Source organism: Antechinus flavipes, chromosome 3 (assembly GCF_016432865.1).
Source record: "Antechinus flavipes isolate AdamAnt ecotype Samford, QLD, Australia chromosome 3, AdamAnt_v2, whole genome shotgun sequence".
Lineage (NCBI taxonomy): Eukaryota > Metazoa > Chordata > Mammalia > Dasyuromorphia > Dasyuridae > Antechinus > Antechinus flavipes.
The window spans coordinates 204,539,362-204,561,588 of NC_067400.1; the positions used below are offsets into that span (position 1 = coordinate 204,539,362).

At 34.6% G+C, this 22,227-nt stretch overlaps 1 protein-coding gene and 1 long non-coding RNA gene across 3 annotated transcripts in view; one reads left to right on the forward strand and one right to left on the reverse strand.

Annotated features, from left to right (window-relative positions):
- The first annotated feature begins 10,989 nt into the window (after positions 1–10,989).
- LOC127553617 (uncharacterized) lies at positions 10,990–20,675 on the forward strand. Of its 2 annotated transcripts, XR_007951783.1 has the most exons (5): positions 10,990–11,674; positions 12,733–12,885; positions 18,511–18,646; positions 20,384–20,484; positions 20,598–20,675. It is a non-coding gene; the product is annotated as an uncharacterized LOC127553617 (long non-coding RNA). The 2 variants fall into 2 exon arrangements; XR_007951784.1 differs by lacking the exon at positions 18,511–18,646 and having other exon boundaries at positions 10,996–11,674.
- BMX (BMX non-receptor tyrosine kinase) overlaps positions 11,685–22,227 on the reverse strand; it is a 79,540-nt gene continuing 68,997 nt past the window's right edge. The window contains exons 17-19 of the mRNA XM_051984468.1: positions 20,640–20,758; positions 18,919–19,076; positions 11,685–12,801 (exon numbers count right to left, since the gene is read on the reverse strand). Coding sequence (XP_051840428.1) covers positions 12,727–12,801; positions 18,919–19,076; positions 20,640–20,758 — 352 coding nt within the window. The 3' untranslated portion in view covers positions 11,685–12,726. The remainder of the gene's footprint in view (positions 12,802–18,918; positions 19,077–20,639; positions 20,759–22,227) is intronic.

The following is a 22,227-nucleotide window of genomic DNA, read 5'->3' on the forward strand; positions in this document are numbered from 1 at the left end:
AAAATTAGATCAAAAAAGAAAAAAAAATGAGAAAGAAAACAAAATGCAAACAACAAGAAAAAGAGTGAAAATGCTATATTGTGGTCCACACTCAGTTCTCATAGACCTCTCTCCAGTGTAGATGTCTTTATCAAAAAATCATTGGAACTCATCTCATTGTTAGAAAGAATCATGTCCATCAGAATTGATCATCATATAGTCTTTTTCTTGCCCTGTATCTGGTTCTGCTCATTTCACTTAGCATTAGTTCATGTCTCTCCAGGGATCTCTAAAATCATCCTGCTAATAATTTCTTATAGAATAATAATATTCCATAACATTCATATACCATAACTTATTCAGCCATTCTCCAACTGATGGACATCCATTGGGTTTCCAGTTTCTTGCCACTATAAAAAGGGCTGCCACAAACATTTTTGCACATGTGGGTCTCTTTCCCTCCTTTAAGATCTCCTTTAAAGATCCTTTAAGATCACCTTAAGGACTGGATGTAAGTCCAATAGAAACACTGCTTGATCAAAGGGTATGCACAGTTTGATAACTTTTTAAGCATAGTTCCAAATTGCTTTCCAGAATGGCTGGATCCATTTACAATTCCAACAACAATGTATTAATGTCCCAGTTTTCCCACATTCCCTCCAACATTCCTCATTATCTTTTCCTTTCATCTTAGCCAATCTGAGGGGTGTGTATCTTAGAGTTGTCTTAATTTGCATTTCTCTTATTAATAGTGATTCAGAACACCTTTTCATAAGACTAGAAATGGTTTTAATTTCTTCATCTGAAAATTGTCTGTTCATATCCCTTGACCATTTATCAATTGGAGAATGGCTTGAATTCTTATAAATTTGAGTCAATTATATATTTTAGAAATGAGGCCTTTATCAGAATCCTTAAATGTAAAAATGTTTTCCCAATTTATTCTTCCTTTCTAATCTTGTCGGCATTAATTTTCTTTATATAAAAACTTTTTAACTTAATATAATCAAAATTATCAATTTGGTGTTCAATAAGTTCCAGTTCTTCTTTGGTCACAAATTCCTTCCTTCTCCAGTTTATCTGAGAGATAAACTATCCTATGTTCTTCTAAGTTGTTTATAATATCACTATATCTAAATCATGAATCCATTTTGATCTTATCTTGGTATATGATATTAGGTGTGTGTGATACCTCAGAATCAGTTGGAGTCAATCAGTCTTTATTCTTGGACCCTAAGGTCTAATGCAGAATTGAACAGGATGGAAGCAGAATTTTTGGGACTGCCTTCTCCCTCATCCACCACAAAGAGTGACTCTGGCTAGTCTTACTCCACCCCCTAGTCCCTCCTACAATCCTCTATACACCAATCATTGAGCCAGCACAGGATAGTGGGAAGGATCATTTTCCAAGCATATGCCCATAGAGTATTGTTCAATCAATAGTTAGCCTCAAGTGCTCAGCAGTCCTGACCTCAGTGCATCGACTCAATAGTTTCAGCCCTCTACAGGTGTGGGTCAGTGCCTAGTTTCTGCCATACTAATTTCCAATTTTCCCAGCAGTTTTTGCCAAATAATGAGTTTTTATCCCTAAAGCTGGGGTCTTTGGGTTTGTCAAACACTAGATTGCTATAGTTATTGACTATTTTGTCCTGTGAATCTAATCTATTCCACTGATTGGCTACTCTATTTCTTAGCTAGTACCAAATGGCTTTGATGACTGCTGTTAAGCTAAGGTCTTCAACAAGTCTCATATAGAATTAGCATGGAAATAATCCCTTTTGTTCTAGTGAAGGCATAAAGAAAGAGAGATAAAGACAGAGAGAGAGAGAGAGAGAGAGAGAGAGAGAGAGAGATGATTTTTGGGGCTGGGGCATCAGCAAAGACTACTGAATCAACATTCCAACCTTTTTTGGCGGGAGGTGATTTTGTTTTTAATTCAAGTCAGATCAGTGTTTGGTTCCTTTAATGTGTCCCAAGCTTCTTCATTTTTTTTTAAGATAATAGCTTTTTATTTTAAAAGTATATGCAAAGATACTTTTTAAAATTTACTTTTGCAAAACCTTGTGTTCCAAATTCTTTTCTCTCCCTTCCCTTTGTACCTTCCCCTAGACAGCAAGTAATCCATTATATGTTAAACATGTACAATTCTTCTACACATATTTCCACATTTATCATGCAACACAAGAAAAATCAGATCAAAAAGGAGAAAAATGAGAAAGGAAACAAAAAGCAAGCAAGCAAACAACAACAAAAAAAGTGCAAATACTATGTTGTGATCCACATTTAATCCCAACAGTTCCCTTTTTGGATGCAAATGATTCTCTCCATTATAAGTCTATTGGAATTGGCCTTTATCATTTCATTATTGAAAAGAGCTCAACATTCCAACTTGGACTCAACTCTGAATTCTTATTCCTCATATAATAAATAAGTAATATATGAATGAGCTTGAGGTACAAGTTTTTAAAAAAGCAAAATAACCTATCCATTAATTGAATTTCAAGGTATTGCATATGAAATATTCCATATGCATCATTCTCCATCTCTCCAAATGAAAGGAAGAAGATATGTTTTATCATCTCTTCTTTTATGACACAGTATTGAGTTATTTTTTATGGTTCTTTCCACTTGTGTCATTGTAGTTGTATGTATTGTTTTCTTGATTTCTACATAGGAATGAACTCATCTTGGTTTGTGAAAGACACAATCTCAATAATACTCATTAAAAAAAAAAATTGTATCCCTTACAATGCCTTGCACATAGTAAGTATATACTAAGTATTTCTTCATATAGTAAGCTGAGAAGTTTAGATTTGAAAGGTACATGAATCATTGGTCTAATCCCTTCATTGTACAGATAGGTAAATGGAGATTAAGAAATTTAATGATTAAGCATGAGTCATACAACTACTAAGTGTCAGAAATATAAGCTTAGTCTTCCTGACTCATAACTATAGCATTCTAATTATTGCTATGCTTATTATTGAATAAATCACTGGTAAATTCAGTCTCATTAAAAACACATTTATTGTGTCTACTATGTGCTAAGTCCTGGGATATAAAGATAAAAGGATAAAGCAGTCCTTCCCTTTGAAGAGCTTATATTCTATTAGAGGCAAATAAAGTGTACAAACAAGTATATATATAGTCATCTGAGGACATAGTGAGAATTACCTGATCATGAGCGATCACCTGGAGGAAGTGACACCTAACCTAAGGGAGCAGAAGTAAGGAGACAGTGCATTCCAAACATGAGCAATGACCTGTTCAGAAATTCAAAAGTAGAAATGTTAAGTTTATGAAAGTAAGTCAATTTGGCCAGAATATTAATTTCATATTGGAGAATAATATGTTTGGAAAAATAAACTGGAACTGTATTATGAAGAGTTTTAAATACCAAACTGGGGAGTCTACATTTTATTTTCAAGTCAGTAGAGGGTAACTGAAGGCTCTTGGGCTTTACTTGTGCTTTAGGAATATCACTTTGGCATCTCAGTGAAGCTTAGATTGGATTGAAGAACTGGAATATGAATCTTTTGCAATAGTCTAGGTAAGCCTTGTTCAGGGTACAGGGCTGAACAAGGTTGATAGGCATATGAGTAGAGAGAAATGGGTGGAAGTGAGATATTGCAGAGAAAGAAATAAGAGAACCTAGCAAATAATAATAATGATCTTTTATTTAGTGTCTATTATGTGCCAGACACAAACATCTTATTTAATCCTCACAGCAATAGGATGTAGGTGATATTGTTATTCCACTTTAAAGATGAAAACAAAGGTCAAATGAGTTTGCTAGGTCTCATGGCTACTAAACATCTGAGATCAGCTTTGAATTCATATATTCCTAGCTTTATTTTGCTGATTCCTAGGGAATGAGAGAAAGGGAAAAGTCAAGGGTCACTCCAGAATTAATTAGATGACTAGAGGGATAGTATCTATCTATCTATCTATCTATCTATCTATCTATCTATCTATCTTCAGCACGTACTCTTGTTACTCTCTTTCTTATAAGATCTCCTGAAAACTACTTTAGTTCTGAAGTTATAGAACAGAATTTACTTAAAAGCAAAATTCCTAAGTCCCCACTGGTGTGTTTCTTTTATCTGTCAATCAGAAGGCACTTTAATGCAAAAGATATTTAACAAAATATGTAACAAGAAAGTTTCCCCAAATATAAAAGTTCATATTTTCCCACATACTGTCAGATAGCTAGAGGAAGCAAAGTCACTTATAAGAAGAGATATGGAGGAGACATATGTATGGTCAGGAAATCGAAGTAGTTGGAATAACTTATACTTCCAACAATGCTGCTTGCTCTATCATGGAACACTCAGTGTTCTATGTTCTATCAGTTCTATCACTGTTACCTGATGATCTCACTTAGTGAATTATTTTCTTCCCTGCCCTGAATACCTCTGCTAATGTGTTCTCTCTGCCATACTACTGAGCACAGGCATTTCTAATGAGTTGCTATCTGGTGGCAATATTTACCAAGATACTACAGCTCCCTATTGTCCTCACAATGCTATCAGATGCTAAGTGATTTTTTTAGTTCATAATTTCAAAGGCTAATTCAGCCAGATTGAAGTCTGATTGTTGTAGCCTTTAAATGTCAGGCTAAAGAGTTTATCTTTGATCTCAGAGACAATAGGGAATCACTGCATTTTTTAAAAGCAGATGATTGATGTGATCAGATTTAGGTTTACACGAACTGAAAATCATATGAAAATTAATTAGAGAAAAAGAGAGCCTAAAAGCAGGTGGTAAGCTATTGCAAAACTCCAGGATTGATCTTAACTAGACCTGCACAAGATGAGAGGTAATAAAGATCTACTTTTTTTTGTTCTCCCATTCCTTACCCTATACAAGTTGTGTTAAACAAAATTAGAAATAAGGCCACTAAACTGAACCCATTAGGTTGCATATTGATTTAGGTTTCTTTTTAAAATACCTTTTTATATACAAAACATATGTATGAGCAATTTTTCAATATTGACTCTTTTTTTTTTTTTAATTTTTTTTATTTAATAATTATATCATATTTACACTCATTTCTGTTCCGATTTTTTTTTCCCCTCCCTCCCTCCACCCCCTCCCCTAGATGGCAAGCAGTCCTTTATATGTTGGATATGTTGCAGTATATCCTAGATACAATATATGTTTGCAGAACCGAACAGTTCTCTTGTTGCGTAGGGAGAATTGGATTCAGAAGGTATAAATAATCCGGGAAGAGAAACAAAAATGCAGATAGTTCACATTCGTTTCCCAGTGTTCTTTCTTTGGGTGTAGCTGCTTTTGTCCATCATTTATCAATTGAAACTCAGGTCTCTTTGTCAAAGAAATCCACTTCCATCAAAATATGTCCTCATACAATATCGTTGTCGAAGTGTATAATGATCTCCTGGTTCTGCTCATTTCACTTAGCATCAGTTCATGTAGGTCTCTCCAAGCCTCTCTGTATTCATCCTGCTGGTCATTTCTTACAGAACAATAATATTCCATAACATTCATATACCACAATTTACCCAGCCATTCTCCAATTGATGGGCATCCATTCATTTTCCAGTTTCTAGCCACTACAAACAGGGCTGCTACAAACATTTTGGCACATACAGGTCCCTTTCCCTTCTTTAGTATTTCTTTGGGATATAAGCCCAATAGAAACACTGCTGGATCAAAGGATATGCACATTTTGATAATTTTTTGGGCATAATTCCAGATTGCTCTCCAGAATGGTTGGATTCGTTCACAACTCCACCAACAATGCATTAGTGTCCCAGTTTTCCCGCATCCCCTCCAACATTCATCATTATTTTTTCCTGTCATCTTAGCCAATCTGACAGGTGTGTAGTGGTATCTCAGAGTTGTCTTAATTTGCATTTCTCTGATCAATAATGATTTGGAACACTCTTTCATATGAGTGGTAATAGTTTCAATCTCATCCTCTGAAAATTGTCTGTTCATATCCTTTGACCATTTATCAATTGGAGAATGGCTTGATTTCTTATAAATTTGAGTCAGTTCTCTATATATTTTGGAAATGAGGCCTTTATCAGAACCTTTAACTGTGAAAATGTTTTCCCAGTTTGTTGCTTCCCTTCTAATCTTGTTTGCATTAGTTTTATTTGTACAAAGGCTTTTTAATTTGCTCTTTTTCTAACTTTTTTAGTTGCAAACCTAATTCATTGATTTTCTCTTTCTCTACTTTATTCAAGTAAGCCTCTAGAGATATAAAATTTCCCTTATTACCATCTTGGCTGCATCCTACACATTTTGGTATGACATCTCATTATTGTCATTCTCTTGGGGGAAATTATTAATTGTGTCTATGATTTGCTGTTTCACCCATTCATTCTTTAGGACGAGATTATTTAGTTTCCAATTACTTTTTGGTCTATTTTCCCCTGCCTTTTTATTGAATGCAATTTTTATTGCATCATGATCTGAGAAGAATATATTTACTATTTCTGCCTTTCTGCATTTGAATTTGAAGTCTTTATGTCTCAATATTATGGTCAATTTTTATATAGGTTCCATGAACTGCTGAGAAGAAAGTATACTCCTTTCTGTCTCCATTCAGTTTTCTCCAGAGATCTATTATACCTAACTTTTCTAGTGTTCTATTTACCTCTTTAACTTCTTTCTTACTTATTTTGTAGTTTGATTCATCTAGTTTTGAGAGTGCAAGGTTGAGATCTCCCACTATTATAGTTTTGCTGTCTATTTCTTCTTGCAGCTCTCTTAACTTCTCCTTTAGGAATTTAGATGCTATGCCACTTGGTGCATATATGTTTAATATTCATATTGCTTCATTATCTATGCTACTTTCTTATCTCTTTTAATTAGATCAATTTTTGCTTTTGCTTGATCTGAGATCATGACGGTTACTCCTGCTTTTTTGGCTTCACCAGAAGCATAGTAGATTCTGCTCCAGCCTTTTACCTTTGCTTTATATGTATCACCCTGCTTCAAATGTGTTTCCTGTAAACAACATATTGTAGGATTCTGACTTTTAATCCAGTCTGCTATTTGCCTCCACTTTATGGGAGAATTCATCCCATTCACATTTATGGCTAGAACTACTACTAATTCTGTATTTTCTGCCATCTTATTATCCTCAGATTATACTTTTCTCTTTCTTTTCCCCCTTACCTCCCTCCCCAGTATTAAATTTATGAGCACCACTTGCCTCACACAGCCTTCCCTCTTTAGAATCCCTCCCTCCCCCTTTCTTAAACTTTCCCCCTACTATTTCTGTATTCCCTTCTATTTAGCCTACTAGCCCTTCCCTTTTCACTTTTCCTCTCCCACTTTTCAATGAGGTGGGAGAAGTTTCTATGTAAACCAGATGTGTCTAATATTTTTTCTTTGAGCCAAATCTGATGAGAGTAAGATACACACCATGTTTATCCCCCTCCCTTCATTCCCTAAGATATAATAGGTTTCATTTGCCTCTTTGTGAGATGTAGTTTCCCTCTTTTTACCTCCATTTTTCCCTTTTTCTAGTACAATTTCCTTTCCACCTCTAGTTCCTTTTTTATATTATAACAGTAAAACCAAATTATACATGTATTCTTTATATATATCCATACCAGAAACACAGTTCTCAAGAGTTCTTTTTACCTTTTTATGCTTCTCTTGAGTTCTATATTTGGAGGTCAAACTTTTTGTTTAGCTCTCTTTTTTTATCAGAAATAAATGGAATTCACTTATTTCATTGAATGTCCATCTTCTTCCCTGGAAGAAAATGCTCAGTTTGGCTAGGTAAGTTATTCTTGGCTGCATACTAAGTTCTTTTGCCTTTTGGCATATCAGATTCCAGGACCTTTGATCCTTTAATGTAGAGTGATCCTCATTGTGGCTCCTTGGTATCCAAAAAAATTTTTTTTTCTGGCTGCTTGTAGTATTTTTGTCTTGGTCTAATAGTTCTGGAATTTAGCCACAATATTTCTTGGAGTTTTGATTTTGGGATCTCTTTCAGTAGATTATTGATGAATTCTTTCAATGTATATTTTACCTTCTGTTTCTATAACATTTGGGCAGTTCTCTTTAATGATTTCCTGAAAAATAGTGTCTAGGTTCTTTTTTATAATCATGATTTTCAGGGAGACCAATAATCCTTAGATTATTTTTCCTAGGTCTATTTTCCAGGTCTGTTGTTTTCCCAAGTAGGTATTTAACTTTTTTTTTCTGTTTTTTTTTTTTTTCTTTTTCTTTTTTTTCTTTTTTCTTTTTTGGTTTTGCTTGACTGATTCTTGGTGTCTCCTTGAGTCATTCATTTCCATTTGTTCAAGTCTTGATTTTTAATGAATTATTTTCTTCATTTGCTTTTTAAAATTTCTTTTTGTATTTGTCCAATTGAATTTTTAAATGAGTTGTTTTGTTCTATGGAATTTTTTTCATTTTGTCAATTTTTTTAAAGAATTATTTTCTTTTTCCAATTTATAAATTCTGTTTTTCTTGGAATTGTTTACCTTTTCCAAACAAATTCTGTTTTTCTTGGAATTGTTTATCTTTTCCTGTTCGCAAATTTTATTTTTCAGGGAGTTGATTTCTTTATCCACTCTATCTTTTAATAAGTGACTTATCCTGACCCTCTTGCAAAGCTTTCCTTTCCTTTCCCCATTTTTCTTCTAGCTCTCTTTTAAGATCTTTTAAAATTTCTTCTATAAGAACTTGTGTCATGGGGACCAGATCATATCCACCTTTGGATCTTGAGACAAACTGTTTTTAGTCTCCTTAGGGTTTGAAGTCTGTTCTCTTTCCATATAGAAGCTATCAATAGTTAATGCCTCCTTTGCCTTTTTGCTCATTTTAAGAAAAAACAACAACTATGATCTACTTATGGGAGGCAGTGGGGTATTTCCAAGCTGCCTCTACAGACAACAGGAAATGGCAGCGAAGGGGCAGTGGGACAGCACTCACTGGCTGTGCTGGGATTAGCAATTGTGCTGAAATCAACGTCAGTGGAAAGGCAGCAACTGGGGCTGTGCTTGGATAATGCTGAGTCATTCTGGGTGCTGGGTGGATATGGCCAGGTCCCAAGAGACTCTAGCTTTTGGGGTTAGAGTTTTTACCCTCTCTGCTCATCTACTAGCTTTCTGCCAGGTTAGAGTAGCTCACACTGTGGTAAAGTTCTCCAGGCAGATTTTCCACCAGCAGAGACCCCACCCTGCCCCCCTCTGGTTTGCTCAATGTGAGCTATTTTCTGTGCTCTCACTACCTGTCTGAGGTCTGTGCTTGGCCTAACCCCATTCCATCCCTGTGCACAAGCAAAACTGTAGTGTTCTGGTTGGTTTTCTGGAGGTCTTGGAGCAGCCTTCGTTTCAGTAAAGTAATCACCATGAGAATAGCCAGGTGTTAAGTCCAAATTCTTTATTGTCTCCTTGCCTAGGGTCTGGGCTAGCTTGGTCTCAATGGAGGAAATGCAGGAGGACAGGCCAACCACCACAGTGGTGTGAGATGGAGTGAATCTCTCTTCTTGGCTCTAAGAGCTTGAGTTCCCACCTCTAGTTCTCTGTCTTTGAGTTCCACCCTGGCTGAGTTTGTTCCAGCTTATATGCTCTGTTATAACTAGATCATTTACAGTATACTGAGTATAAACCAATCACTAGGAAACCATTATTTGTTGTCAGATTAAATCAATCATACTGAACTAGAAAACTATTTAGCGCCATGCTAAACTAGATAATCATTGCTTATCAATTCCACTGACTTAACACCTTGTAAATTTTATTGTTTCATGTACAGAGTTCTGGCCCATAACACAAAACAAACCTTTTCTAGTGAATTTCGAGATTATCTTCCATTGATAATGTGTTATGCTCCCAATATTCATGGGTTTTGACAGTCAAGCACTAATTCCAAGGCTGAATTTTGTTAAAATAGACTGAGGGTAAAGGAGAGTTTAAGAAGATGTGTATGTCTTCTATGCCATCTTGGCTCTGCCCTCTTGATTGAATTTTAAAATGTGATATTTTCTATATTTTATTATATATTTTTTGTTAAATATTTTCTAATTACATTTTAATCCGGTCTCACAGCACTAAGGAGTGATGTGGCCTCTGGTATGTTTGACATTTCTGCCTTATACTTAAGCTCTAGGTCAAAGACTATCAACACTTTTTCATCAATTCAACCATTGCCTCTCATTTCTAGCACTAACCTACAATCCTATGGATTCCTACCATCTTATACAAATAGAGTAACAAATTCAATCTTGTTTTATACTTTTGCATGTTACTTCATGTGCATTAGTTGAGTCTCCTCAACTTATCCACAAATTCCTTGAATGCTGCTATTTAAATATCTGTTGACTGGTTGATTTAAAAAAATTGTTGAAATGGCTAAAATCAAGTCAGCAGATATTTGTTAAGCAAGCAATGGTTACTGTGCTAAATATTTAAATTGTTTTCTGTAAAAATATTACAGTTAAAAGTTAAAACTTTTTTTTAAAACTTGTGGTAAAGGTTATAGACGTTTGATAGTTGGCTTGATAAAGTCTATTTTACATTAGAGAGGAGGAACATGAAGGCCTATAGTTGGAAAGTGTGTCTCATCACTCCTCATGAAGTGGCAATTCAAAATTGATCAGAATAACTTGTGAGTTCCAGTTTATTTATTTATGAAAAGATGATATTCGATTTGATAATCTCTAAGCTACTTCTAGGTACCAAAATTCTTTGATGTCATGAACTGCTTTAAAGTCAGAGACATGGGGGAAGGAGAAAGCAATTTAACATACAATATGTAATGAATACATACTGCTTTTTTTCCCTCTAAGTCAAACTTTCCATTTGACCCATGGATGTATGGGGGAAAGTACAGTAAGACTAAGTCTGTTGTTTAAATAGCAGTCTTTCTAAAGTGCCATCAAAGACTGTACTGAGAAGACATATTGCTATAAATCAACTTTATACAAAGTGTACTTCAAATACCATATTCATAGATTTGATTCTTATTGAACTAACAAAATGTTATTAATGACCATACTTTTCCTGGAAGAGAAATTAGGTTCATCAAATGTAGCTCCAGAGAACAGAACTAAGATCAATGGACGGAAGTTACAGAAAGGGGGATTTTGATTTCACATAAGGGATTTCCTTATTATTGCACCTGTCCAGCAATGAAATGGGATGTCCTCAATCAATCAGCAAGAATTTATTCAATACTCACTAAATAGTAGAATTCAAAGACAAAAATGAATCAGTAACTGTTCTCAAAGAGCTTACATTCTATTTAGGAGGATATTGAATGTATGAAAGTTTTTATATAAGCAAAAAACCAAACTAAATCTATGGGGAGGAAGATATATACAAAAGAAACACTAATAGTTCAGAAGAATTTCTACAACTAAATATTCATAGCATTTTATTTTTATACCATGAGTAGAAAAATTTATAGCTCTGATATGGCTTTCTGCCAAATATTATACCTATTGGTTTGGACCATAGAATATATAATGAGAGACCACCATGGCCTGGTGACAGGGTAACTTTGTTACTGAAATAATACATAGTAGGGATCAAAGACAAACTTTTGAAGTCTGAATTAACAAATCTAACATATAATCTGATAGCAGGTCAAAATCATAATTAATTGCTTTTTTTTTTTTTTTTTTTTTTGCTTTTAGGGATGACATACTAGATTTCCAAATCTTGGCTCAGTGATTTACTACTGATATGACTTCAAAAAGGTGATTTCCCCTCTCTGGATTTCATGAAGGGGCTGGGTTATTAATCTCTCTCTTCAGTTCTAAATCTAATGATTATACTCTAAGAAAAAGAATAAGAATACAGTCTGATAAAATAAACCTCAATAAATTAATCATTTTAACTTTCTATTTAATTTATAAAAGTAGTGAAAAATGAATACTGTTTAATAGAAATGGGCATGAAATGTAATTCTATTTTCTTTTCTTTTTTTTATTTAAATTTTATTTTATTTAATAATAACTTTGTATTGACAGAATTCATGCCAGGGTAATTTTTTACAACATTATCCCTTGCACTCGCTTATATTTTGATTTTTTCCCTTCCCTCCCTCCACCCCCCCCAAGATGGCAAGCAGTCCTATAAATGTTAAATATGTTGCAGTATATCCTAGATACAATACATATTTGCAGAACCGAACAGTTCTCCTGTTGCACAGGGAGAATTGGATTCAGAAGGTAAAAATAACTCGGGAAGAAAATCAAAAATACAAATAGTTCACATTCGTTTCCCAGTGTTCCTTCTTTGGGTGTAGCTGTTTCTGTCCATCATTTATCCATTGAAACTCAGTTAGGTCTCTTTGTCATAGAAATCCACTTCCATCAGAATACATCCTAATACAGTATCGTTGAAGTGTATAATGATCTCCTGGTTCTGCTCATCTCACTTAGCATCAGTCCATGTAGATCTCTCCAAGCCTCTCTGTATTCATCCTGCTGGTCATTCCTTACTGAGCAATAATATTCCATAACATTCATATACCACAATATGTAATTCTATTTTCATCAAGGGAATATTGTTCTCTTAGGAGCAATATCAGTAAATTTTAGTCAGATGACCCCCTAAAAATCCTTGGAAATTTTCCTCCCTTATCTTATTCACTCCTCTACATTATAAAGAACAAACAATAAATGACACAACACTGAGTTGAAGCAACTAAACTACTGAGAGTGCAGTCCTTTCTGCTTCCCTTAAAAAGAATGAAGATAGTTGCCAGATTTATGTTCTTTATATATATTTCTTCCATTTTCTTTTTTCAAAGTTTGTCATCTTCCTGAAGTGTATCAATGGAAGACAGGAGCTGATGAAATGTGGGACGTTTTTCTGGAAGCTAAATAAAAAGGAAAGTCATTGTTTGGGGTGATTGATCTTCCACCATCTTATCAGCAAAAATAAGTATCTGCCCATTCTATAGGTAGGTGTTCTTATCTCTTGGGAAATTGTTGAAATATGCCATGTTTTATAGATCATGTATGAAAATAAGTTTTTGCCTCTATTAAGACTCTCCATTTATTTCTCTGCACTATTGCATACTCAGACACTGCTACTGTTCTCTTTTAGGGGAGAGGGGTCTGACTCTTGATTCTCTTCTCTGCCTTTTTCTCCTATTTTTTCTCTGCATACTGTCATCCTTATATAATTCAACACTAGCAATCTGAAATTCCTATCCTCCTCTCTTTTCTCCTTTCAACATGCCCTTTAGAATACCTGTTCTATATTGAAGAAAGTGTCTTCTTTGCCCATGTTTTTTTCTCTATTTAAACTTATGAAGAAATATCTTCTCTAGGAGATAACATTCCTTATCACCCTATTTCTAGTGCTAATTTCTCCCCTTTTTTATCCTACCCCAAATGGGGGTCCAGAAGGAGACTTCAGAATAATGTTCTCTCTCAAGTCACTCTAAGATCTTCCTCTTGCTGCCATTGTTCCATCAATCCTTTGATCCATCCTTGTCATCTACCAAGTCACTCTTCTTTCATAATTCAATACCAGTCTTACATTCTTCCTCTCTACCCTGAACCTTGCCATGGTTCTTGGAGGTTAAAAATTCACTCTGATACCTCTTTCCTGTCATTCCAGTTGGTTAATCTCCTCATATCCTGTGACCACTATTCTTATTCTGCCTCAGATATTCAGAGATGGTAATTCTTTAAACTCTATCATTACTCAAAACAATTCTACCTCTATGATCTTGAATTCTGAGATTTTTCCTGTCTGGTCATATCTTCGTGGCCATATCTCTCTCTCTACCTCACTCTTCCTATATGTATTTTTTTTTTTCCTTACCATGGTCTCTAGTACTTCATTAATCCCTGTTTTCTCAATCTTAGAATTGATTCTATAGTTAATCAATTTAACTGTGCTCTCTCCTTCACTCTTAAATCTTATCTTCTTGTTCTTCCTGATAATCCTCAGGTTCCAGCTTCTCCTCATTTAACTCCTGAACTACCAAATACTGATAGAGGAAGTTATGTTTTTGGGTCAAGTGAGTCCACTATCAGTGATAGCCCTCCTGCTTGCAACTCTCTCCCTTCTTTGCCTCAGCTTCCCTTGCTTCCTTCAAGTCTCAGCTAAAAAATTACAAGAAACCTTAATGTTTCCCTTAATGCCCTTGTCTTCCTTCTATGAGAGGCACCTAATAAATGCCAGTTGACTAACATTTCTTAGTAATACATACATTAATCATTTTATTATTCATTGATTGACCCTATATCACACTTCCCAAAGAGTTAGAAAATTTCTTTTTTCTTAATCTCCCACTACCATCTCTTATCTATCTCTGTCTTTCTTGTCTCTTTGTGTCTTTGTCTGTCTTTGTCCCTGTCTCTCTTCTTCTCTTTACTTTCCTCCCTCTTTGCTTTGTTATAAAATTGAAGGCTATCCATCTTGAATTCCCTTAACTCACTTCTTTGAAGTCATTCTTAAATCCAATTTACTTGGAAATCAAGATAATTTTTCTTGTGATGTCATTGGAGCTATTTGAGAACAAAGAATGATCAACTAATTAACCAATAAACCAACCAATCCAAACCCTCTTGTCTGTTTCCCCTTTGCTCCATTCTCTGAGAAAGAGGTGGTTCTTCTTTTTCTAAGTTTCCCTATGCTATTCCTCTCATATTTCCTTACTACTCTTTTCTCATTTATATCTTTGAGAGATGAAGTGAGTTAGTAGAAAGCTCTAAAATAAGAAAACCTGAATCTCAAACTTGGAGCTACTATTTACTAGTAGTGTAACCTTGGCCCAGCTATAGCCTAAGCCTCAATTTCCTTATTTTTCTAAATGAATAAAATAATATCTTCATCACCTAACAGCATTTAATTGATTTTCTTTTATTTTAACCTTAAACTCAACAATCATCAACAAACACAGATATTTCAACACAAATAAAGTATAGACAGAAATGTCATTTGAAGCAAACTTCTCTTTCCTAAGTAGTCTTTTTATTTTGTTTTGTTTTATTTTTTGGAAGCAATCAGGATTAAGTGACTTCCCAGGATCACACAGCTACTAAGTGTGTGGGGCCAAATTTGACCTCATATTTTCTTGACTTCAGGGTCAAGGCTCTATCTACTTCTCCGTTTAGTTGTCCCTTGAGTTGGTTTTTAAGTTGTACTTTATATTAACAAAGTAGTTTTTTTTTTTTTCTCTTCTGAATTTCTGTTTTTCTTTTCTTTTTTAAAAAAGTTTTATTGAGGATCTTTTTTTCTTTTTATCACTACCTACTAACTCACCTCCTTTTCCAAATTAAAGTCTTCCCTTACATTAACTAAGTTCATACAAAGAAGCAAATATATTAATCTGTTGGCTAAAACTGAAAATATAGGTTTCAATCTATGCAGAAGGTTGTTTTTAAGGAAAGCATTTTGTAAACTAAAACATTTTACATGAATGTAAGCTATTATAATGATAACACAAAGCTTTCCAGGTGGAGAAGGTATCTGCAGGAAATACATTTCAGATTATTAAGGCCTCTCCTTAAGTGACCTATCTCTCTGGCTCTAATCTACAAATCAGAATGGAATATTTCCCTCCTATCCTTGATTTGGCAGACTGACTCTGTTGCTTTGTGTTTCCCTGCTAGTTTTCTTTTCTGTGACCTGCTTGAGACCAAATTCACATTTCTAGATTTCGTCTCAATCTGGTAGGGAATTTGGTCTTAGACCATCTCTTAAGCATTCAGCAGCTCTGCCTTAATGATTCAGCTGGACAGTGAGAAGGGAGGAAAACCTGACTTTTTATCATTCATCAAATATTAAATAACTCTTCTTCATGAAAGTTTTCTCAACTCATTTTGGGTCTCCTGAGGAATCCTATCATATTCAATCTGTCTAATTATTAAATTAGCTTTCTCACCTCTCTGTTCCTGTCAATAATATCATCTTACATCTAGTCATTCAGACTCAGATCCTTGGTGTCATTCATTACTTTCTAGACATATTTATATATGTATACATGTACATATGTAGATGTGTGGGTGTGGGTGTGGGTGGGTGCATGCCGGAATATATGGTAAGTATTTACCAATCATCTGTCTGCAGGAAAAATGTAACAATAGCACATTTTTATATTTGAGTTGCTTCAGTCACACTTTCTTAAGTCTAGATAATCAACAAAAGAAACAAATCAAGCTCCGATTTGTAGTGTTTCACATATTTTCCAGTGTAAATGCTCACACACTGAAAATTTAGTAATTGATTCTCTGCTCAAACTGGCTTCACATATGCTTATCTGTGTATACACAAGCATATTTTAAGGTATATATGTGTGTATACATGTATATGCACAGATATATGTATATACATATATGCATATGTATATGTGTATATCTATCTATCTATCAACCAACAATCATCTACTATTTTTATATATGAAGATAGCCAAGTGACAAAGTAAATGAAATTCTGGATTTAAAGTCGGGGAAGCCTCAGTTCAAAACCTGCCTCTAAAATTTGCTAGCTATATATATCTGATGAGATACTTAATCTATCACAGTCTCAATTTCTTTATCTGTAAAATAGGGGTAAAGGTATTCATAACTTACCGTATTATTGTGATGATCAAACAAGATAACACAGGAAAAGCACTTTGCCAACTTTAAAGTGCTATGTATACTAGGTCTGTCTGTCTATTTCTGTTGATATATGTACATGCACACATATACACATAAGAATATAAATGTATACATATGCCTACATCCATACATGTGTGTATGAATATTTTTAGATAAGCATTTCTTATCTAAACCTTAAAACTGCAGTAAGCCTTATATATAGTCACAGAGTCCTTTCGATTCTTCCTTCATAAAATTTTCCATAGCAACCCTTTTCTTTCTATTTCCATCAAGACCAATTGAATCTAGATATTGAGTTGAAAGGGATGTTTAGACAACATTTTAGTTGAACATCATTATTTAAAATATCAGAAAACTAAGGCGCATGATAGTGAACTTCAGTGAGTTGCCCTAGATTACATTTGCTATATATGGCATAGGTAGAACATAAACTCTACTTCTCTGATTTCTAGTCCAGCCCTTTTCCTACTGTACCATATGTCCTTAAATCTTAACATCTGGATTACTGCAGTAATTTTTAAAATGGTCTTTCTACTTAGTATTTCTCCCATGCTTTGATCCATCCTACATTCAGATCTTTCACTATCAGACATTCTTAAAAACCTCCAATCACTCCAATTTGTGCCCCAAGTTCCTTACTTTGAGATTCAAAGTCCTCTAAAAACCTATCCAAATTTGCTTTCTAACCCTGTCTTTCACTTATTCCTTAGCAAAACCCCTTTCTCTTAGCATTGGTTTATCCTGACTACTCCTGCATCTGCTCTGCTCATTCCAGACTATGAATCTTGGCTGATACTACCTCCTCTTTTGGAATGCCTTTCTATCCACTTCTGCTTCTCCAAACTGCAAATTTATGAATAAATGGATATATGACTATCCCGCTAGGTGATACAGTGGGTGGAGCACCAGGACTAGAGTCAGGAAGACCTGAGTTCACATGTAGCCTCAGATTTTTGCTAGTTGTGTGATTGTGGGCAAGTCACTTAACTCTGGTTGCCTCGGTTTCCTTATCTATAAAATGAACTGGAAAAGAAAATGGAAAACCACTTCCAGTAGCTCTGTTAAGAAGACCCCACAATGGGCTCTTGGAAAATCATACAAAACTGAAATAACTGAACAACAACAAAAATCAATAAATGAATGGGAAGCTTTATCTGCCACTCCATTGCACTCATTTGCATATGATTATTTAATTACAATTACAGTTAAAGTAATTTTAATTTATATTTAAATTGTATTTAAGTACAATTATTTAATTTTGTTTCTGTAATTATGTGATATTTTGTTGTTGTTTTAAACTTGCTGGGAGTATGGTTGTTTTTTCTAAATGTTATTAGTCTTCATAAATTCTATGAGGGAAGATTCCACGATAATGTTCTACCTTCCCTTCTATGGCTGATACAGTGTGAAATATTGTCACTTCCTTTATTCTTTTTGATGTTGACCAATAGAAAGAGGGAGAAGGAAAGTGAATAGAGGGCTGGCTTCAGATCCAGGTGGATTAAAATGCCACTTTTTATACAAACTGGTTGCATAAACTTGGGTGAATAAACATGGAACCTTTCAGTGCTATGACAAAGCCAATTTATCTTTCAATGATTTAAACCTATATAATGGAGTAAAACGCATATAGAAATGTCCCACTAATATGTGATAAGGATTTCTGTGAGTTGTATATTGACATTATTTTAAAATGTAATTATATCTATATGTCATTGAATTTTTATTTATTTTGCTAAATATTTTCCAGTTAATCTGAGTGAGGGCTCTCTGGAGTGTCCATGTTTGAAATCCCTGATTTAGGCAATTACCATACTGGACAGAGAAGGTGCCATTCTGAATTGGTGGAAGAAGTTTCCTTCTCTGAGAGTTCTTTACACCAATTAAATCACAGATTTAGTCCTGTCTTTTTCAACTCAAATATTCAAACCAATCTGTGATTTCACTGATGTGAGCATTCTGTTCAGTGATGTAGACTTCAATCCATCTCTGCCTACCCATCGTGTGCTCCATTGCCATTTTCTCTCATAAGTTTGACATGAGGAATCTATCCTATATACCCTGGACTTTCTGGATATTCTCCTGATGACCAATAGACAGAAGGTAGGCAGCCCATTATGATAATAATAATCATATTATGAGTCCATTGTATACACTGAATAAAATGTTAGATTTGGAGTTAGCAAAACCTGAATTCAAAGTCTTTCTCATATATTTCACTTAGCTGTGGGACCCTGGCCAAATCATTGTAAAATGAAAATAATAGCTCCAAAAGCATTTTGGATTACTGGGAGGCTCAAAGAAGACAACTTAAATAAGATGGTTTGCTAGCCTTAAATTGCTATGTAATGCATTATATTGTCATTATAGCTTGCCTCATGCCAGCAGCTGTACATTATTTGGTAGATGTTGTCTGAAGCTAGCTGTGGACGATACAACCGATAACCTTGGGAAACTTTTGTCACCACCTGCCTATTATCATAGAGTTCATAAGGTTGTTTTCCCAAACTGAACACCTCCCACATCAGGATTCCTACAAAGAATTAAGAGAAAACATATGGTTAAAAAACAAGAGAAAATCTCAGCAAACAGGATTTTTCAAATGAAGTTCTAGTAAAAATAACTAAATATAATAATAGATCATTCTCTCCCACAGGAAGCAAGAAATCAAAATGCTATCTATCCATTGGACAGACATTGCCTCCAAGCAGAGAGGCTTAGAGGACAAATGTTTTCATCTACTTAAGTCTGGAAGGGAACTTAAAAGTGATCTAGTCCAAAACTCAAATGTTATAAATAAGGAACATGAGACCTAGAAATCTTCCCCAAGGTCACAAAGTATATAGCAGCCATGTCCTCTGATTTCAAATCTAATACTCTTTCATTGTACTACATTGTCTCAAAGCATAGTTAAATTTCATTTATAAATTTAACCCCATTTTCAAATGTCATTTTTTATAGAATTCCCTCCTCATTGGTAGAGATGAATACAGGGATAGAAGGGAGAGGCTTCATGCACGTATATGACAAATTCCCTCCTTTTTTTTTTCTTTTAATGGTTTTCAAATGACTAAAAATACAAAGAGTATCAGGAAATACTCAAGAAGTCCTGAGTTCAAATTTAACCTCAAGAACTTACTAGCTGTGTGACCTTGGGCAAGTCACTTAACCCTTTTTGCCTCAGTTTCCTCATCTGTGAAATGAGCTAGAGAAGGAAATGGCAAACTACTCCAGACTCTTTGTCAAGAAAACCCCAACTGGGATCACAAAGAGTCTGACATAAATGAAAAATGACTAAAACACAAAAATATAGCATGGGATAGTCAACCAAGGCTATGGTGCTTTGGAGGTAGAAAGACTTGGCTGGTTCAAATACTGCTTCTGACAACTGACGGTAGAAGCACAAAGTTACTCCATGCCCCCAGGAAACTCTAAAATTGTAAGATATATCTAGGAAACTCTTCACATTAATAAAACCACAAAAATAAGTTAAAACAACAACAAAAATAAAGAAAATTATAAGTAGTAAGCTCCCAAGACCTACAATCTTAGTGCTTATCTTCTTCACTAGTGAATTATAATGACATTTCTATAGTGTTTCTTTGGAATAATGAATGAAAATGTAAATTTTTATTGAAAAATGAATCTGAAGCTAGATATGGGTCAAGGTTTGTCCATTCACACACTTCTTACCTATTCAATTCAGGGAGAAGAAATCTCTTAAATTTATTTAACCATGTTCTCTAAGTAGGCAAACCAATTAAATTTGTCCTTTCTGTAGCCATAACTTTTAATGTCATAATTCTAATTAAATTTTTTTTTATTGAACCCTTTTGTAAGAAAACTGTATCCTTTTCATGTGGGAAGAGACGAACAGGATATATTCCACCCAGCATGCTGCTGACATTAAATGCACTACCAAGAATGTCTCTCCATCTCTGGTAACCTCTTACTTGTTATTAGTTATCACTAGGGAGCATTTATTTTAATTTTGCAAATGTTTAAGGACCTCATTGTTTGTTTTGGCTGCTTCTCTTCTCCTTTGGGAAGTCAGCATGTAGGCTAACTATGCTGCTGTGGATAACAACTCTCTTACCAAAGGCCCATACGTCTGATTTGCTGCTATATTTGGAGTAATGAAACACTTCTGGCGCTGACCACTTGATTGGGAACTTTGTTCCTACTGAGCTGACATACTGATCATCAAGAACATATCTGGAAGAGACAAAAAAGATTGTGAAATTCAGGTCAGCATCCAAAGAAGAGACTTTTAATGCTCTTGCTCCAATTCAGCTAAAGTACTCAAACCACCAAATATATACTAAATATTTTCTGATAGCATGATTGATTACACATACAAATTGCAGCCATGATAAAGACCTATGGAGTTATCTGGAAATTCAGTCTAATGTCTCTTCTTTCCTAATCTTTTGCAGAATTTTATATATATACTTAGCTAGAGGCCATTTGTAGCTTTTAAATTTGACAAAAGTGCATATTTATGCTTTCAGGTTACCAACTAGACAATGAATTTTGCATTTAGGCCCTTCAAGAATAACAATCATATTGTTAAGACCTAAGAATAACAGAAGACCTCACAGGGTAGAAGACTTCAGTAAGCAATAATTTGAATAAAATAAAAAGTAAAATACATAAAACCCACTTAAATATTATTAATATGTTGGTTAAAATGTTCTTCCCAGGGAAACAAAGGTTTAAAGAGGCAAATAAAACACTATGGGATCTGAAATCATTAATGTATAATATAGGAGTAACATGAAAATCAGAAAGTTGTTATAGGGTTTTACTCTAATTATAAATATTAGAAGCAGTTGATTTGGCAAAATCTAAGGGAAATAATTTTTTTAAAAGAATTTTAAAAGTTCAAATCCAAAGTATTTTCTTTGTGGGAAAAAACACAAGTGTTTTTTATTTCTTCCCACTCCTCAAATTAAAGTCCTGAATTTACTTGATTTAATTGTAGAAAGAATTATAAAAGTTTTGGGACTACAAATAAAAAAAAACAGCATTCTAATTTTGACTTTACCAGTGGCGGAATGATAGAGTCAAAACCAGATAAAGCAAGTCATTTAACTTCTCTCTATTTCAATTTCCTTATCCATAATGAAATTATCTTTACAGTCACTTCTGGCTTTAAAGTTCTAGGAACCAAAGTTTTTACTCCTTAAAAGTCAGCTTTAGAGAATGAGACAGATCCCACCTTGACTAGTATGCCCCAGCCTTTTTCAAGAAAGCTTTTTTTGTGATTGGGTATAGTTATACTAGAGGATTAAAAAGTCATTTTCTAGAAAGTCTAGACTGCAGTGGTACAGCCTGTGACTCCTGCTGTCATTCTTTGGGAAGGTGTAGAAAGAAGAAAAGGGGACATTGATTAACATATCCTTCAACTCAAAGATGAATTTGAGAATGTGTTCTAGGATAGGGACAAAAACAATCCTCAGTGGGGGCACAGTCCAGAGTTGGATGAAGCTACAAAGATGGTCATGTTAAATGCTCATTGCCATGGTGTTGGAGCCAGAGAGCACTTTTAAGTATGTCCATATGGCACTGTGGTTACTCTTCTGGCCCCACATCCAGAGAAAGCTGGTGTATGACACCATCAGGGAGGATCAGGGGCTGCCAGAAAATATAAGAACTGGTATCATGGGTGTTTTGAGATGAAA